This window comes from Apteryx rowi, unplaced genomic scaffold (genome assembly GCF_003343035.1).
Source record: "Apteryx rowi isolate R43461 unplaced genomic scaffold, aptRow1 scaffold_139, whole genome shotgun sequence".
In the NCBI taxonomy this organism is placed as follows: domain Eukaryota; kingdom Metazoa; phylum Chordata; class Aves; order Apterygiformes; family Apterygidae; genus Apteryx; species Apteryx rowi.
Window position 1 is genome coordinate 313,351 of NW_020447630.1, and position 19,831 is coordinate 333,181.

Below are 19,831 nucleotides of genomic sequence, written 5' to 3' on the forward strand. Positions count from 1 at the left end.
CTTTGTGGGGAGGGGGGGGAAAAGATACATCACCTGATTCAGACAGAAGCCTGGTAAAATCCATTGAAGACACAGCTTTAGCTAATGTGACACAGGTTATTAAAACAAAACAGAACAAGCTAATAGAGTGTAAATTTCCAACACTCCTAACTGAAGCTATCACACTAGAAAATTGGCTTAGACAGGTAAAGAGGATACCAACAGCTCTAAGATCCATCTATCTTGTCCTGTCAGGAATAAGCAGGTCTCAGAAACAAACAGGTCCCTGTCCCACTTAGTGAGCTACTGTTATCCCTTCTTAATATTCCTCAATATTCGTTATAAGAAAACATACCCTAAAAAGCTAGGTTGCTAGCAAAACTGCAAGGTGGCTTTGATGAGAAGCCCACACATGGAAAGTAGCAAGTTTCTCTTGTATGTTAAAGACATATCTTCCTCTCTCAACCAGCTGTATCTCCTTGTAGACTGAGCAGTACCCTGCTTGATCAGCTCTACCATGGTCCAAGGCAGAGGCCAGACACACAATTCTCGCCACAAAATATTTTCTTGGTTGTGCTTCTTAATTTGTTTGCATTTCTTTACAAAAAGACTTGCAGATGCTGTGTTTGTTTCTGAAGTATCTTTCAAATATGAATGAGGTATGAACTGTGAGTTTCATTAGTAAGCATGACTGCATTACTTAACAAGCAATTTTTAAGATTTTTAATTCACTGATTTAAGACAAGTATGTGGTCAGTACCACACACCATTCTGGAAGCAAGAGAAGCAAATCTCAAAGAAAAGGAAAAGAAAAGAAAGAAAGAATAAAGGAAGTGCTATCAAACTATGATCATCTAAACACACTGACGACTATGCTAACCCCTATTTACACAACAAAAGGCTGTTGCTGTTGGAAAAAGATCAGTGAGCTTCAGGCATTATAGAACTCAAGAAATACAAGTAATGAAACGGAACTGAAGTTTCACTTTGCTTGCAAGTACAAGGACACCCGTTCCCACATGACATCAAGGTACCAGTGCAGAAGTGTCTCTGGCTTGATTGCACTGGGTCCTGAAGAGGAATATTTCTGTGCAATTTGCACAGTCACTTAAACACAGCTTCTCTCTTTTTTCCCCCCTCAGAGTTGCTTAATAAAAAAAAAAAACCTAATCCAAAGAAACATCCTTAGAGATGAAGATACTTGAACAAAGATAGGTGGCTATGAGTATTGCACCTGAGTAATAATTTACTAACCCTTTTTTCTGGTTTGCTCCAAGTTCTTTTGAGGAGTGAAAGGCTAGAACAGGTCCTCAAATTAGGCTATTCCATAAAGAAGAACAGAATATGCTCCCTGAGGTTACCCGGCTGGGCAAAACGGTTTGGACGAATTTAGGGCACAAGGGGGAAGGGTTGCAGTCAAGCCATTCAAACAGCAACCAAAGAAATAGCAGAGAAGTTACATGATTCAATATACAGAAAAAGGACAGATTGTTACATTTAAATTCTTCTGGACTAAGCTTATTTTCATTATCCTATGAATGCAGCAAGGATTAACTCACTCATCCATAAAAGGATGTCTTTATGTTCTTTTTTTAAACATATTTTATAAGTCATTTGCAGGTTACTCAAATTCAAATTGCTTAACTACTTTCAAGAATACTGTCTCTTGCTTCTCTAGTTACATAACTTAGTCAATCAGTAAGTACCATTTTAGACATACACTTTGGAAGAAAAAGCGAAAAAAAAAAAGAAAGGTCTGTTATAAATATGATAAACCAAAATAAAGATTAAGTWATGTAACTAGAGATATCCATCAAAAATAAAGTAAAATTACATTAAACTGATCAGAAATATAAAAATAACTCCTCAAACAGAAAAAAAAGGAGTAATATGCCAAAACAAATACACCCAGACTTACTTTCAGAGTCCTATGCATCTGTATTCCCCTAGTAAGATGAAGAAAGTTATGAAACAGTTTCTTAGAGGCAAGTCAGGCTGAGAAATCTTATTGCTGAGAAATTTAATTTTGCTTGTAGCTATTTTTAGACAATCTAAAGAGTAACCTGGCATTGTTTCTTATCCCATGATGTAAAAATCATGTAAATTTTCTATCTTAAATTGCATTAAAAATTACTTTGTCAAAGTAAGATATGAAAATTTTATACAAAATCTCTTTTATATTTGTAAAAGCATCTGACAGGGCAAAAAGAGACCAAACACTGATACCACTTAATAAGATCATAGTAATTATTTACAGAGGAAATATCTGGGCTAAAATCCCCATGGATAAAAATAGCAAACATCAATAGAACAGTTTGCAAATCTGGTAGCATTTGGATATATTTTAAAGTATTATTAACTACTACTGCACTTCAAGCAATTGCACTCTGTGTAGTAAGACTACTCTAAATCTGTCACAGATAATTTCTCAAAAATAAAGAATTACATGATACTATACAGTGTGTGTGTGTGTGTATACATACATATACAAAAAAAWAWATATATATATATATAAAGACCTTTCCCTTATAATAAGACAATGACATTCCTTAGGAAAACTCCAAATTACCTTTTACCTTTCAGTTTATATTTAAAAAAAAAAAGAAAGAAAGGAAAAAAAAAAGAAATATTCTAACAGGGAAATGGCAGCTTTTAAAAGATTTACAAGTACCTTCTAATAGCCAATATTTACAAAACCAATGGTGGTAAGTGCCCTTCTGCAAAGAGGGCTTTTTAAAGAAAATGGTAGAAATATTAACAGACATTTTAGGTTTCCTAAAATACCATCAAAGATATCTTGGCATACACACACTCCAGGATTGAGAAAGAGAGCATTATGTTGCAGATTGTTTTGTTTATGTTATTGTTTCCAACATGCAATCAGGATTTTGTCCAACAAATCCAATAATAGCATGGGGGTTTTGGTTGGTTTGTATTTACATTATAGCACTTGTATCAACTGCCAACTTAAGAAGTCTTATCTCTGCCTCTAACCATCTTACAAACCAGGAAGACTTGATCTGAAGATAAGAACTTGTAGTGTTAATGGAAGCAGATACATGCATACCTTTTTACTTCCAGAACATCTATCRCTTACAAACTTCAGGAAAAGAACAAATTCTCTCATGGCATATCAGAAGGTAGTACTGAAAAGAGGAAGAGTTAAAGAATTTGATAGACAGGAACAATAAAGAAGGTAAGATCACAATGAGAGTTGAACCTATATCAAAGAAACCTAGAGAAGCTGATTAAACAATACAGATCACATACTTAAAGGACAAACCAGACTTCAAACGTTAAGGGTGGAGATAATAGCCTGGGGAAGAGTATCTGAAGGGTAAGTGACAAGAGGGGGAGGCATTTAGGATCCTAGACAGCAAGAGAAAAAGACCAGCTGGGCCAGGAGACAAGGACTTAAATGAGGCTCCTTGGGGTAAAGACAAGGACTGCTTTGGAAAGACTGATGGTAATCTGGGCATGTGTGACAAAGTGAAAGATTTAGGATAGGATAGATTGAATGAAGGAGGGGAGGGAGCAAAAGGGTCAGAACTTGGGACGAAGATACGAGGGCAACACAAAAATCACAGACCAGAGTACATCCGCCTACAAACGGTGGAAGCAAGCGCAAAATTTCCAAATGTTTTATAGCTTGGTTGCCAGCAAAGATCTGAAATCTGAACTGGCAAAAAAGCGTTGATTCTCATCCCCCTCTAATGATTGTTCTCATGCAGGATGGAAGCTGATGTAGTAGTTACTCCACTGGAACTAAAGGAGACTGCTATTTGAGCAAGTGGCATATAATTTCAAACCTAAGCTTTGAAATGTAGGTTTTAGTAGGGCAAAGAATTTCACTCTTTTGTAATTTTCTTTTAAATGAAGTAAGTTTCATAAAAAAAATTCAAAAGAAAAGACAATTAGTGTTGCAAGATTAAAGAATCAAGTTCAGAAGACGACAGCATTTAAATTGTCTAAGCAATTTAAATTTGTTGGCTTTCATATATGTACCATACATGCTTAAATTACACAATCATACACTAATTTTTATAGGACCTGTTTCATTCATTTCATAAGAAAGACTACGTTCTCTGTAAAAAGAGAGTTCTGTAGTAAGAAGGCTGAAAATGGAAGTACGGATTTCATGGTTAAATGATGCTACCACAGAAAAGTCAAAAAACTGACAGGCAGAGACTTCCTAATTGATTCATGTTAAGGATAAACAAAAACAGTTGAGGCATGCGAGCTTATAACAAACTTTTTGAAGGTACACAGTAATTGCAAGCTTTTCTGAGCCCCAATTTGAGATACCGGCTAATTTATGGAAGTGATTTGGAGATCTGTAATATACAAATAAAGACTGTACACTGAAACTCAGGACCTGTAAGCCTCATAGCAGCATCCAAAATTAAGGGATGCATTCAATCTTTATTTGCCTCAGTTCCTCATGTGCAAAACAAAAATATTACTTTACTCTGCTGGAGTATTGCGAGAACTTTTTAAAGAATTCACACTACATGGCGTACAACAGAGTAAAGTCTGTGAGGAAGTCAGCAATTGTGCACTTAAAACTGGATTAGACTAGTGTATAAGAAACAAGGCTTGGAGCTACCCACTGAACAATGGGGACAAGAGTAAATATTGAATAATTGCTCATTTAGTGAACACTGTCCACACTGTGCACTGAATGAAGCAGGAATCCTGTTAGGGAAAAAACGCGCACAATCATGTAATTAAAGACTGAATCACAGTACAAACGACAAAGGAACAAATTAAGCCTGTACAAGCAACCTGAATTCTGTTGTGCTTAAGAATGCTTAGTGCAGACGTATTGGTAGCTTAGTATTGTAGTCTTCTTTGAACAAGCTTTGATACCCAGTACTATTTAGGATACTGTTATCTATCACTGTAGCATCTAAAGAGAAATATTCTCTTCGTCATTCTAGTTCAGCAATAGTTGTATTTCTTATGACTGCTTGCCATGATGATTTTTTCATTAATTACTATAAATAAGGAATAAATTACCTGCAGAAGAGTTGACAATTCTGATCTCCTCCCATCCCATTGTAGGCCATTTAATACAAATATACATATATTAAAAATATAGCAGTAAACTATAGGTTGCTATGATACTTATTAACAAAGTATTCAATAAAATTTTTCATAAACCACAATGATATCCTTTTAAATTGTTCAGACTTAAAAGAACAGGAATTATTTTGCTTCATTTTTTGCATATAGAAAACATTTCAGATACATTTAAAAATATATTTAATTCTCTTCTAGCAAGTTTATAAGCTTACATCATCAAAACATTGTGCAGACTTTTAGTTGCACGACTAACACCAAAATGCCAGTTAGCACTGTGCTCAGCACCAGAATTTAATGTAGAACACACCGAAATATTTGTTATTCTCCATTTACTCTTAAAAGTCTTTACAAGATTAGTACCTGCAGCTGTGCTTTCAAGAGCTGTGGGCTTGTAATTTTCTCTTTTAGCTGCATCATTTTTTCAATTCGTTGGTTAACTTGCTTATCTTTTTTAAGCTCATTTTCATAAAATCTAGAACCCTGCAAGAAAATTGCAAAAACACTAAGGTTTTTATTTGTTTGCCTTTTCCTATAAACAACTAAATAGTAAAACATCTCTATACGTTAAATTTTAATAAGAATCATTTAAAAATATTTAGAATGATCAAATGTAATCTTTAAACACAGACAACCTAAAACACAGTAAGGTTTTCTAATATTTTGGATTTTTATACAACTGAAACAAAAGAGACCAATGGTGCTTTTCATATGTCTTCCCAAATGACACAAATTGAATATTCTTCTTTCTCAGATCCACTAAGGGTTTGGGAGACTATTCAGAAAACTTGTTATGTTTACAGAAAACAACTAATAAAGGTAAATAAATATCAAACTATTCTTTGCATTATCCTCAAGATAGTGGGTATAAAACAAAATAATTGTTTCACCACATTTCCATACAGTTGAATCTATATGGAAGTAAATAATGACATCAGAAAAGTCAAATCCACTTCAAATGCTGAATACGTTATTAATCATTTAATCTTGAAGGATATTGCAGAAATAGAAACTATTTGGAAAAAGATAATAAGCAAATGGACATGAAAAAGCCCTCTCAGCTGCAAGTTCATAATTGCTTCTTCAAGAAAAGGAATGAATAAAAGAGGACATAAGTAAAATATATGAGGACAACAATGGCGTAGAGAAGGTACACTGAGACTTCCCTTCCTGACTTATAACAAAGAAAAGAGGGCATACTCTGAAATGGAAAAGTAGAAAATTCGAAGCAAGGAAATAAATTATTTTTCACACATCATCTACTTTGCTTATAAGAGAAGTAACACTTGCAGGAAGAGGTAATATCTTTTCTTGTTCCAGCTGAAAAAATTGGAAAGCAGAAAAATTTTCAGTTCAAAGTCTTTGACTACCAAACAATGGTACTGAGGCCAAGAATTTAGCAAGAGTCATATAAGAACCAGGCATTTATACAAAAAGCAAGATTATCCACTTTTATAGTAATGATAAAAAGGATTAGTGGAAGGATTATAACACATCATGTCTCATTGCTTAGAGGAAACCTCTGATTAGAAGACATTAAGGTATGTTTTCTTTCAGTATCAGACATGCATTTCATCTTTTCTCTCCTTTGCAAACAAACACTACTTTTTGAGTCTGGTTGAAAGAAGTTAGTACTAAAGTGTTAGTGTGGCAATCAACTCAATATTTAAGATTGTTATTAAGCTTTTTTTAAAAAAATAACTCTTGCAGTATTTCAGTTGCACAGTTAAAATGTTATAGGATCTTGTTGCAATACAACTGTGGGTAGTGTGTGTAGGTATAATTTTGAAAGGAGTGAAAAAAGGAAGAAAGGTTTAAGAAAAAAATAGAGTTTCTTTTCAGATTTCTGGAGTTACCCTGATATTATTTTCTCTTGCTTTATTTAATATAAATATATTCTAACAGATAGAAGACTGTACATCTTCAGTTTTGAAAGTTCATCTTATACCTCATTCTATCCCAAAACAGGAGATGAAACAAGCAGCTGTTCTGCAAGAATAAATTCTCCAAATACCATTATTAGGGATAGGTTTGACAAAGCACTAAGCTTTGAAGAAACAATGCACAAATGAGAAGAAACATCTGATAAATTAATCTCGATATCATACAAGTACCATCAAAATAGTGAAAACACAAGCAAAAAAAGTTTGCCATAGAACAGCTGTTTGCAATATAGTTTTTTTTTCTTCCCCACCAAAGTTTACCACAGAGCAATAGTAGCCAGACAAAATTCATGAGACTAAGTAAATCACCTAGGGCCGTAGTGACACCAAATGAAATACATATTTGTGCAAGGAAAAGTAAGAAAAACAAGAGGTAGCTCAAATAAAGTGTTATCCCCATACAGCTCTATGTGAAGACCCTCCAAGAATGAGCAAGAGGACTAATATTTCAATGCTTTGTGGATTTCTAGTCTCCTCTGTGGATCCTTGGTATCAAAGTTACACTCTCCTGGCCACCTCGCCTTGAATGCCATGAGGGAAAAGACAAGACAGACAGCAAGCACACAGGAATTCTACTGAAAGATTATTATAAAATCTGGTCATTAACTTTACTACTCATGTTAAGGTGACAAATAGATGTAGATCTGCTTGGCTGATTAAAGATGGAGTGGTCAAAAGGAATGGAAAGAGGCAAAGCAAGAAGCCTAAGGAAGCTGAAGCCTTCTACGTCAGCATGATGCAATGCTACATATGTACTGCCTCAGGTAACAAAGAGAGCACTTAAGGACCTTTTCAGTTCACTTCTTCCATCAGCCCGGTGGATGAACCCAGTCTTGACATGGTACCCTAACCTGCAGTCCCACCTCTTCCTTCCCAGACATTGATTTCTACTGAGAAGCTGCCCTCCTTTTACACAGGTGAGGGAGAAAATTTGGGGAAGAAGGGGGCCTTTTGATGCTGTGTAACAGATAAAGCACTAGAAAAAAAAGTAAACAAACCAACCTTGGTAGCCTCCATGATGATTTTATTGATTTTCTCTTTATCCAAACCTTGCATTCCAGCTTTGTTATCATTGAGGCCCATTCTAAGTAGAACTCCATCATTACAAGAGTTGTTATACACTTTTTTTATGTCATCCATAGCACTTCTTGAAAACAAGAACTTGTTCAAAGACTTAGTACCTGCAAAAAGAACTTAAGTCATATACTTTTTTCCAAGTTTCAGTTGAACAATACAAAAACAATTTGTGGAATTCATCTGATGTATGTTATACATATACATGAAAACAATATACATATCACAAATATGAAGACTTGCATTTCTGTAAAGTGGCTGAGTTCCCACACTCAAATAAAGCCACCTGTAACTTTATCAGTGTTTGGAGACAGTAAAATTTTACTTTTGTATTAGATTAACATCCTCTTCTAAAAACTCCCTTACAGAAATAACTGGGTACTACCAGCTTCAAGTAAAGACCAGAACCTTACACAAACACATGAGATTTATGTATATATTGTAGCCTGTAAGAAGAAATGCTATTGCCTTAGACACAGAATAATACTGTTCACCAGACTTTTGAGAAAAAAAGGATGATTTCAAATTGTAGCAGACCATTGTTCATTTAGTCCTCACTCCTGCTTGAGACGAGCTAGAAATTACTGGGAAATATTTTATGGCTTAAATTCAAAACTTTTGTTTGAGTTATAACTCATCTTTTAGAAAGAGATGGTTTCAATTAAAAGCTTTGAATAAAACTTTATTGTTTAATTCAGAGTTAAATTCCTGCATTCTTTTTTTTTCCATGAATGTGTACAGCCATGGCATCCAACTGCTAGAACTTACCATGCTTTTACTACTCAATTAGTGCCATCAGTAATTTCTTACACATGCAGGTACTTCTGATATGCAAGCTTGTGACACTTCCCTTGCTCTTTATGAAAGGAAACAGCTGAACCCTTCCATAGTCTCTAATTACATGGTAAATTGTTTAACTATTACATTAATATTTAAATATATATATATACAAATGTTACCCTCTGTAGCATGATCTTATGATCTTATTTTTGCTGGGTTAGCACACAAGCAGGGTCCAATTGTGACCCTGGCACACTTAACATACATTTATTATTGAAAAAGCGCACAGAGGGAGTTTCTTCCTGCCCTGAGCTGCTGATTCAAACAATTTCAGCTTTACTCTCAAGCAGGAAGCACACTTGCTCCTAAACTTCCCTTCTGAGCTGCTCCTTGTGACAGGAGCCCTTCCTGTTGGGAGACACACCATCAGGCACATACAGCAGCTCTATCAAATACAACCACAAACTACACAAATCTAAAGAGTGTTACAATTTATCTAGAAGGATATTTAAAATGCTTTTCTCAGTCAAGGAGTCAAGTGGCACTCATTACCAGCCAGGCTGAAGGATGTCATTAAGTATTTGTGCATTCAGAGTTGAATTTTTACTGTCAAAGAACGACACAGATGACTTTAAGCTAACAGTGGCAATGTCACTTTCCTGAAGATCTCCTTCTGAAACACACTAGCCAGTTGAAGTCACCTATTAAAGAAAGCCATGCTTTTAAAAAAAAAGTTTGGACAAAAATATTCCAATTTTAATCATATTCCATTACTTCTGATTATTACTCACAATGTCTTCAGAAGATGCAAGACCAGTTATGTAATACTGTGTTTATCACCAGCCTGTTGCATTTCAAGGAACAGAAGGTACTTGGAGATGCAGAGACCAGAACTCTCCTCTTGACCCTTCAGTAGCACTTTAGCTACTGTAACGCCACCCGGTAATGGGAGTAGCTTCATAGCTCTGTGTGCATCTATCAAGTAAAAGACTATGATGGCAAACATTTTCATAAATTTTGCACTTACAATTTTACCAAAATGAGGCTGCTAGACTTCAATCAAAGGAAAAAGCACTGCATTCCACACATCAGTTCCATGTTTCATCCAAAGCTCATAAACACCTCCCATGTCAATTAGTTCCACAGTGATTACATTGTTACTAGTAATTTCTGGTAAGTAATAAGTATAATTCCCAATGAACACTTTCCTCAGGGTAAATGCCCTCAGATCTTCCACTATTCTCCTTAGCTCCTTTATCATTAATTCCCTCCAAGAAGCTGACATGAAGACAAGATTATTGCTTCCAGTTACCATTCCAGTCTCTGCAATTTTTTTTTGTGCTGCTCCATATTCCAGAAAAAGTATCTTTATCCCTAGGACATACAGATCTTCCCCTTCCTCATTCAGATCACTCTTAAAGGTTGGTTTGGGGTTTTTTGTTGTTGTTTTTTTTGGGGGGGGGGTTTGCAAGGGCTTCAAACATTAATTCGTATCAGTCAAATGCCTTCTCCGTCATAGTGTTATATAACCTGTGAGAAAAATGACAACAATACCAGCGATGAAAAAATAATTGTCTTTAAAATGTCACATGAATGCTGGTCTCTTAATGTGTTTTATCTTTTCAGTTTCTTGTGCAAAAACAGAATACATTGCTAGTACTGAATAATAAAGTGTAAAAACATTAATTAATAGCTTAACAGGAATTGAGAAGAAATCATGTACTTGGGGACACGGTGTTAGTTCTCCACCAAAGATCAAAGATGTACATATGAGAAAAGATTAATAACAATGACAATTTTCAGTTGCTTAAGGAAAAGAAAACCTGAAGATACTCTAGTTTTTAGAATGACATATCTGAAAAAAATATTTAAAATAGTTAATATAGTTAAATGAATCATAGAAGCCACAGTAAGACAACAGGTACATCACTGTCAGATAAAACCACTGGCTCATCTACCATTGATAAAATGAAAAAGGAAATATTTAAGGAAACGCAGAAGAAACACAATTTGAAACACTATGCAAAATGTGAACAAAATACCAGCATAAAAACTGGCAAGGGTGGGTATTAAATGGTTTCAATGCAAAGTTAACCTAGGGAAAACATTTAGCTTGCAGCAACATGATCTTATTAAAGTTTTGCCTAAAACAACTTGAAAAGGGGGGTAAAGGTTTATAATGTGATGAAACACTAACTCAGAACAGTCTAGGCAAAGAGTGACATATTTTTGGCATGCTGTCACCTCCAGACTCTGCTGCAAGACTGAGCTGTTTCCTCTAATTCAGGACATATTAAATCTCTCAGCATCACACTGAGTAAGTAGGGTGTGAAATCGAGGAAGTCTGGAGGCAGTCTACAATTAAACACAATCCTATTATTCCTTTGATTTGGGGATGGAAGAGGGTAGCAGAAGAATCACCTGTAAATGGAGGAGGTAACTTTCAAATTGCTACTGAAAGACTTCTAAAGGTAAAGAGGAAGAGTTAATGGCAGTTAAAGGGGGGGGGGAGGTGGAGAGGAATCACAGGATAGCATTACTGTATAGGAAGCTTTGTTAGTAACCCGAGATCTACGCGAAGGTAGGAGACCCCCAACAAAACCCCAGTCAAGCTCTTCTAGGAGCAAGCAGAGAAACTGAACTGAATTAATCAGGATTATATACTATATGAAAGCATCTGAGACACTTTCATAGTGTCTCAGTTGGAAATGTCACGAGATTGAAACAAAAATAAAATTAAGAGCCACAACTTAATTTCAATTGCCCCCACCTTTATTCAAAAATTAACATCTTTTTGGATGGTTGACTCAACTAGCCTGAAGGAAACTGCTTGTATTTGATACTGCGTCACTCCTCCAGCCTATCTTCACTAAAAATCCAGCAATTCCAGCATCAGAAACAGTGTCATATGAAAACTTAAATGCCTTCATCCTATTATGTAAAAATACCAATACATGAGAAAAAGAAAGGCCAAAAATATTTCTAAGAATATTTAGTTTGGTGAACACGGCATTGTTAGCAAAGTAATAACACTTTTAAAGTTTGTTAACAGTTTACCTTTTATTGACAGTGTAACAGCTTGCTAAAGAGAAATACAAGGACTGGAAAATGAAACCAATATGGAAAACCTTGGAAGAAAATTTACTTATACACTGAATGATGATTTGATGCATGTAAATTGTGTACCAGTCCTCATAAAGGAAAACAAATTCTGTCATCTTTGCCATCAGGTGCTTATGTCAGTAAAAGAAATAGAGTGAGATGCAAAGAAGTTACTAAGATACACCACTTCTGACCTCCCCTTCTCAAAAGCAGAAGGTAAGATTCAAGCAGCATATTACAGACAAGTAAGGAACCATCTTTTATATCTAGATTGCCCAAAGTGAGTCTTCAGAGTGTGTAAAAAATACTGATATTGGAAATAGCAACACAATTATTTCAAGTATCCTTTTTGTATGTTTTTTTAAATTATTTTTAGGAGGCTACAGCAAGGATCACAATTAAATGGTTCCTTCAATTTCTGTAAAACTTATAAAAGCCACTCATAATATTTAATCAAAATCTGGCACCTCATTTTATTACAGTATGAGTCTGAAATAAACTTCCTATTTTCTCCAGAATAAAATCTATTTTGAACATTCTTTTATCTTAACTCTTCCAGAATGTTTATTTTAATAAGAACAAAGCAAAATTGTAAGAACTACCTCACATACAAATGATGAAAACAGGCAAAGGGATAACTTCAGTAAACCAGTCATTAGGTAGATCACACCAGAAAAAAGAAATGTTACAATTAATTTCAGTGACAAGGCCAAAATGTTAGTAAGAGTTGTGTAAATGCACTGAAAGCACAACAGACAATTAAGTTAGATGAAGGACTTACTTCATCCAGTTTTGACCATAAAGAATCACTTTTCAAGTTTTTGGCTAAAATTGGGCTTAGTGTAGTGCAGATCACTATGTTATGTGGGCCTCTGAAGTTAGTACTACACTAAAAGCATCATTGAAAAAAAAAAGACCCTAAATCTTCCTTTGAGATATGAATGTACAGCTGAGACTCCTGACTTCTTTTTTTAATGAAAAAAAACACAAATGACCTATTATCAAATACTACTAAAATTTAGGCCACTCAGTGGAAAAACATCTTCCATGTTGTACTTAAAGAGACATCTTGGATATATTTAAAATAATCACATTCACATAGAGGATGGTTGTGAGGAAAATCAAACTCCTTGAGCACTTCCTAAGTTTGGAGAGCCTCAGAAGTCAACTACAAGTGAAATACCTAGTTATAACACATTTCAGTAAGACAGTTAATTCACCAGTTTAAGACTCAAAATGATTTCAGTTACTTCAAGAAATACATTTGTCATAAGACTTTGCTGTGCCCCCACCTCACTATATACACACGTCAACTGAAAAACTCATAAGCCAAGACAAGCAACACGAATGAAAGTAAGCAAGCTGGGTAAGTGCCTCTCCCTAGTGTGAATGTTACAAAAAACATCACTGATAACCACCTTTTGTAGTTACTTGTTTTTGCACTGAGATGAAATTAAAGCTTATTGTTGTGAGCAGCCTCCTCTACTAAAGAAAACAGACTAATGATACAGATACCCTTAATCATGAACAGTCCCTATTCTAGATCTCAGACAGGAAAACTTGTATACTTCCATTTGCCAGAATTTCAGTCTATATAAATGTAAAATATAAAACATACTCCAAAGAAATTGTGTAGGAAGTCATATACATACTGAATCGAACGAACAAGCAATCAAGACCTTTTTTTTTTTTTTTTTTAATCCTGACAATTGTTTTGACAAGAGGGGTGGAAAATGGTTAAACTCCAGCACAAGTGAATGGAGATACTCTTGGAAGTGAGAATCACTTGTACCAAAGAAAATCCTCCATAAGCAAGTCTGAAGTACATTCTGTACCTACTGCATCACTTTTTGCCACATATGGAAGAATACTTGAAGAATACAGAATTGAAGAACAAATGCAGAACAAACAGGCCAAGCAGATTGCTTCAAGGGTAAATCTCAATCCCAGCCCTTCAATGCCTCCCTTGCACTGGGAATCATTTTAGTCAGGCCACCTCAACACAGGCCTCTGGGTACTACTGAAAGAATACCATAAGTAACAAATAAAACAGACTACACCAAACCTTCCCAGTAAGAACACATTTTTAACACGCACCACTTTGTTTTTGCTCACACTGCTAATTAAGATTGAACTGGTGGCCACGCAAGTAGTCTTCTTATTCCACTCACTCCACAGAACTATCTTCATCTAGGCTGTGCATGTAACTGTTTGCAGCACCATCATTAAAGAATTAAATCTCAGCTACCTACCTTGGTATAGGAATTAATCCATCAGTAGAGCTAGGCCATCTGAACCATGGTTTTCTCCCACAAATGCATTGCTTTATCTCTTTAATTCCTAAGGCAAGAAAAAACAACACATTTCCTAACAGTTTTCATTTAGCAAATTAGGAAAATTCAACCCTACCAAAATATTTTGAACATTTCTGATATTTAAAAGGTTACACTACAGTATTACATTTAATTTCATAATACTTGATTTAACCATTATTTGCCTAAGTATTTTATCCCAACACAGTAACATTATGTTACATACTTTCCTTCAAGAAGTGCATCTGCCTCTTCCAGGTACTCATCTGGCAAAGAGCATTAAGGTTCACAGGATCCAATTTGACAAACTCCTTAACTCTTATTTCCTTGTAAAAACATGTTCCTTTGATAATGATTTAAGTGTCAGCTACTATAAAGTCTCTGCTTCTCAGCAGGATAGACCACCAACAAAGACACGTGCAAGCAGGCACATCAAACTGTCCTTCTGAACTATCTGCTCAAACCCACAGGGGGTTTGATATTTATTAGCGCATTGGTTCCTGAATAGCCCTGAGAAGCGGACTCCTGCCAGTTTTAATCCTGTAGCGAGTTACAAGAAAAGAGCTGGCAGGAGGAACTGCCCAACAGTGCAATTAGCATGTAAACATCCATAGTGTTAACCACCTAGGTTCCCTGCTGGAACATTCAAAAAACTGCTACTGTTTTACTACTCACTCGCTGGCTCTGTAATACAATTTTAGTTCTCTAGAATACAGAATCTGCTAAGAAAGATTTAAATAATTTTATAGTCGTAAACAGCAAAGGTACATGATGCATCAATGCTTCTGAACAGGAGATTGGGCCAGAATTCACAGAAGTGAAAATTCTGAGTGCCCAAGCTAACACAGCTGAATCGAACTATTTTACAAATAGCAATTGACTCAGCATTTTATAAAAACTCGGACCCCATCCAAGTATCTAGAGTCAGCCTTCAGAAAAAAGAGCCCCTAGAATCATATCTTCTCTGAAATCATGGGCTTCCAGATATAACAAAATAAAGATAGTTTAAGCCTTTTAAAAATAAGTGATTCACATTGCAAAGTAAACAGATAAAGACTGCTTCCAACAATGACAAAAATGAAGATAAAAAATATATATATTCTGTGCTCTTCATTAAACTATTTGAATTATCTTATCTATGAAGAGCTAAATAAAATAACCAGACTATCCATCCTTGATTAATTGTCTACATGCAAGATGTGTTACAATTCTGTTATAAATCCTGCTTTCAGCGCTGCGTAGTTTTGTCCAAAAAACTTATCTGACTAAAACTTCAATGTTTATTCCAAGGGCAAAGAATTTGGCAAGTATCTTTTCCTGTCTCAATTACTATTCAGCCTTTTACAAGACCTTTTAAACTGAAAAGATTTACCTTAGTTTCTAACCAAGATTTCCTACAAGATTTCCTGTTACACATTTTAATTCAGAAAGAATAATTTTTGGAATAGTTTATATCTCAGAGCCCATTAGCCAATATGGTGCTGTATAAACAAAACTCCTTCAAGAACCATCTTAAGAAACATATTTTTAAATGTAAGAACAAATGTAACTGTAGAAGCATGTACATACTAGAAAATGATATACACACCAGTGATCAATGTGTTTTAATAACATACAATGAACTTCATGAATTAACTTCAAAGCTGTATACCACTTATGTTAATACAAGGAATCACAGAAGGAAGGCAGTCAATAGCAAGAAAAGGAATAGGTACAGTAATAATGGAAATAAGAGGTAGAAAAGACAGAAAAAAGATCAGATATTTAGGAAGTTAGTCACTTTGACATTTATGGTTGACATCTTCACAAGTAAAACTACAAGCATTTTTACAACAGTATCCATCCACTGTTCAAATAAAGGTGATGACTGCTTCCACTTGCAATAATTTATAAACTCCTCATAACCTCTATCTAAGACACTAGCAGAAGTAAAAATTAAGTTTTGGGGCTCCCAAAGAAAGAAGGAACACAGCAACAAAATAAAGGTCTAGTGGAAAAGACATAGAAGGAGGTAGAGAAGAGTGAGTGGTCTACAACAGCATTTCAGTTTGGATAAATAGCATGCTTTTGAAGTGAATCTCCTGATTACTTTCATTTACCACGGTTTTGGTTTGCATCACAGACTGGTCTTGAAGTGTGCAAACCTGATTCCTTTCAAACTAACCCAAACTGAAAGATGAGCTTTTGGAGCACAACTGGTGCATTCCAGTTGCTAACAGAGATTCTATCCATAGGACCAAACTAGAGCTAATTCAAAGTAAAACCTCTTAAAACATATATAGGATGAACTTTGGGTCCTCAGCTCTAAGTCTTCTTCTACAAATCTGCTCATACTGCACCACGCCACTTGCTAATGAAAACATGGCCTTAACAAAAGACTAGTTATACACAAAAAGGAGGGTCACAGCATTAGAAAGAAGAGCTAATACACTTCAGGTATTCACAATCTCAATACATCCATCAAAAGGAACGTAAGATGGTAACACTATGGAGAAAAGATGGCATTAGGAGGATGTGGTAAATGCAAAAATATATTAGTTAGAGCAGAGGAAGTGTCATATGAAAAGCTGGAAAGGCAAACATCCATCAAACTCAAAGTTCTGGTTGGAAAATGTTTACTCTAGTAAATCATTAAAAATACATATTCTCTTGAACAAGGATGAATCTGTAAAGCAACCTGAAAGAATGTCTACCCTTGGATTTTTAGTTTCTAATGCCTTTTTGAGTCAATTTATATTCTACAGGGAAAAAAAGAGCTACTGATGGAATGAAAGGGATAGTCTCAACTGAAAGTATGAGAGTGCATGGTTATGTGAGTACACAGCAGCACCACTGCCAACAAGCTTTGCTCAGACATGTCTCTTCACTTCCTGCTCTTAGTCAGAGTAGAAAAAGAAGTTCATTCAGAGTCTGATACAGAAAACACGACCACCCTTCAAGGCGAAGTCACTTAACTACATGAACAAGTTGGAGAAAACTATAGCTTCTTCTTATATATATAAATATATATAAAACTGAACTACCCATCTTACTTAATAGATGCAATACATTGCAACAGACAAGAAAAATATCTTTGTTTCTGTCCAAGCAGCTGCTGAATCAAACAACAGTTTCTCAACAACCTTTTTATATATCAGAATCATCAAAACCAGCATCCACAATCAACTTGCATAAAATGTTTCTGTGCATTCCAGTGATTACACAAGTATTAAAACTTCTACGACTCTCCATTATTTCTCACTGTTTATGACGATGTTGTTTTACCATCCACTCTCAATGCTGCAGATTTACATTCATTGCAAATATTTTTATACTGAAGACTTTAAGCTGGTACTGTCCTAATATTATCTTACTTCTAACAGTCACATATATGGAGAATACATATTAATAATAATGCTAACAGCTCTTTCAAAAAAATAACAACTTCTCAATGGAAACTTTCAAGCAGCATAGCCTAGGAAAACTACACAATGATTTGCCACAAGGAGGAAGCCAGAGAAAATATAATTTTACAGTGTTGCTCTTAAGGTATGACCAGGACTATATGTCCCAATACTGAAGCTTCCTCATCCAAAACTAATTTTTAACATGAATTTTTCAAGAAATCATGAGAAAAGTGATGAGGCAGCACAATTCTTAAGCCCCTTTCAAACCACTACATCTATTCCTCAATTGCAAAAATGATAACTTTCAACTGTCTTTTCTGTTGTTGTTGCTTTTTGCAAATATTTCTCTGCTTATATCGGGGAGGATATATATCTCATATCTATTTCTGAAAAAAAATTTTTTTTTGTTTTCGTTTTATTCCCTGAACTGCTAAAACATCACACAAATAAAAATACAGGACACTGCTACCTCTTGGGAGGCAGGCTTCTCACCGCCACCTTTTACTCTGCTCGCAGCACGCCCTTAGACAGAACCGGTAGAGCAAAACTAACGGCCGCGGCGCAGAGGCGCGCTGGCAGCCTAACCCGGCAGTGACCGCCCCCCGCAGGGTGCGGGACCTCGCCCCAACCTCCGAGAGGTTAAAAATAAATAAGTAGGTAAAAAAGAAAATAAAGGAAAGGCGCGACGGGGGCGGCCTCAGCAGCCTCTCCTCCTGACGCCGCGGAGAGCGGCCCCGCGCAGCCGGGGCCCGGGCGGGCGGCAGCGCCCCGCTACCTGCGGCGGGACGGGCACACGCCCGGCTCTGCCCCGCACCGGTGCCGGCGGCGCCTCCCGCCCCTTCCTGCGGCCTCCGCGCGCCTCCTCAGCCACCATTTTTGTTAAGGGAACGGCTGGCCACTCACCCCCAACACCCGCCGCTTCGGGGCAGGGAAAAAGAAGTCGTTTCTCTCCCTCGCGCCCAGTACTTACACCACAGAGCCAGTAAGGCCGGCGAGGCGCTTCACCTCACCCAGAAAAAAAAAAAAAAAAAGCCAGCCCGAGCAGCCCCGCTGCCCACACCGGCAGTCCCCCAGCTCGCCAGACAGCGAAGGGGAAAAAATGCCCTTTGTGTTACAGAGAAGGCGGCACCAAGATGGCGGCCGCCGTCCGCCGGCAGAGACGTTGGAGACACAGTGGACTACATCTCCCAGCATGCAGCGCTCAGCGGGAGCCAAAAACTATCTTTCCCAAGATGCAACGGCAGCCGGGCCTGCGGGTTCCTCGGGTAGACTACAACTCCCAGCAGGCGGCGCGCGGCCCGCCAACGGGGCCTGGGAGGACGGGCAAGGGGCCGAGCTGGTAAATAGCGGCCCAGCGCTCCCGCCTCGCATAAGATGGCGCCGGCAGCAGCGGCGGCGGAGCGCTGAGTGGAGTGAGCAGCAGACGGACGCGCGCTCGCCCCTCCTCCCCCGCCGCCTCTATGTTGTGGCTTTCGCCGAGGGCCGGGGCCGCGGCGCTGCAGTGAGGGGAAGCCCGGGCCCCGGGGCCTCGCCGCCGCTGGCTCGTTGGCAGGGGCGGGCTTGGGCTGGGCTGGTGCCGCCGCGGCGCGGTGTCGCTCAGGTGGCCCCGATCCCCTCCCCCACCCCGCAGCCGTCGCCGTCCCCTCGGCGGGAGAAGGCTGAGGCTGCTGCGGGCGGCGGCCGCGCGGCGCTTCCCTGCTCGGCGGTGGCTGCGGCTCGGGTCCCCATGTCGGACAACCAGAGCTGGAACTCCTCCGGCTCCGAGGAGGATCCCGAGACCGAGCTCGGGCTGCCTGTTGAGCTCTGCGGGGTGCTCAGCAAGGTAAGGCGCCCCCTCCCCTCCCCTCCCCGCGGCGCCCTCCCCCGCTTGCCCGCGGAGGGCTGTCGGCAGCGGCCTCCCCCCGGGCGGGCCTGGCCGGCAGCCGCCACCTGACGGGGCCGCCGGTGACCCGCTCCGGCGGCCGAGCGCCCGCGCCCCCTCCCTGCGGCGGGGGCACGGGCCGCCGCCTCAGCGGCACCACCCCGCCACGGGGGCGAGAGGAAGCCCTTCCTCGGGGGCGAACGGCGGAGCCGGCCCCCGCTGCCCGCCGGGGCCTGCAGGAGAGCGGCCCCGCGCCCAGGGGGCCCCGGCGCGGCCATTTCTACCTCCGTTCATCGGGTCCCGGCCGCCGGC

At 38.3% G+C, this 19,831-nt stretch overlaps 2 protein-coding genes across 17 annotated transcripts in view; one reads left to right on the forward strand and one right to left on the reverse strand.

Moving 5' to 3' along the window:
- Nucleotides 1-18,813, reverse strand: part of POLK (DNA polymerase kappa) — a 37,569-nt gene extending 18,756 nt beyond the window's left edge. For 3 of the 12 annotated variants that reach the window (XM_026057369.1, XM_026057368.1, XM_026057365.1), the window contains exons 1-6: nt 18,562-18,813; nt 14,213-14,300; nt 9,650-9,833; nt 9,411-9,559; nt 8,007-8,185; nt 5,425-5,544 (exon numbers count right to left, since the gene is read on the reverse strand). In XM_026057369.1, the coding sequence (XP_025913154.1) occupies nt 5,425-5,544; nt 8,007-8,185; nt 9,411-9,447 (336 nt within the window). In that variant the 5' untranslated portion in view covers nt 9,448-9,559; nt 9,650-9,833; nt 14,213-14,300; nt 18,562-18,813. Of the gene's footprint in view, nt 1-5,424; nt 5,545-8,006; nt 8,186-9,410; nt 9,560-9,649; nt 9,834-10,170; nt 10,389-11,628; nt 11,790-14,212; nt 14,301-14,498; nt 17,232-18,127; nt 18,378-18,561 lie in introns of those variants that run through there. The other 9 variants (XM_026057364.1, XM_026057356.1, XM_026057358.1 and 6 more) reach the window with 8 other exon arrangements.
- Nucleotides 18,814-18,964: 151 nt separating this feature from the next.
- The window catches only part of COL4A3BP (collagen type IV alpha 3 binding protein), an 80,190-nt gene continuing 79,323 nt past the window's right edge, over nt 18,965-19,831 (forward strand). For 4 of the 5 annotated variants that reach the window (XM_026057426.1, XM_026057427.1, XM_026057425.1 and 1 more), the window contains exon 1: nt 19,245-19,480. In XM_026057426.1, the coding sequence (XP_025913211.1) occupies nt 19,385-19,480 (96 nt within the window). In that variant the 5' untranslated portion in view covers nt 19,245-19,384. Of the gene's footprint in view, nt 19,481-19,831 lie in introns of all 5 variants that reach the window. The other variant, XM_026057428.1, reaches the window with a different exon arrangement.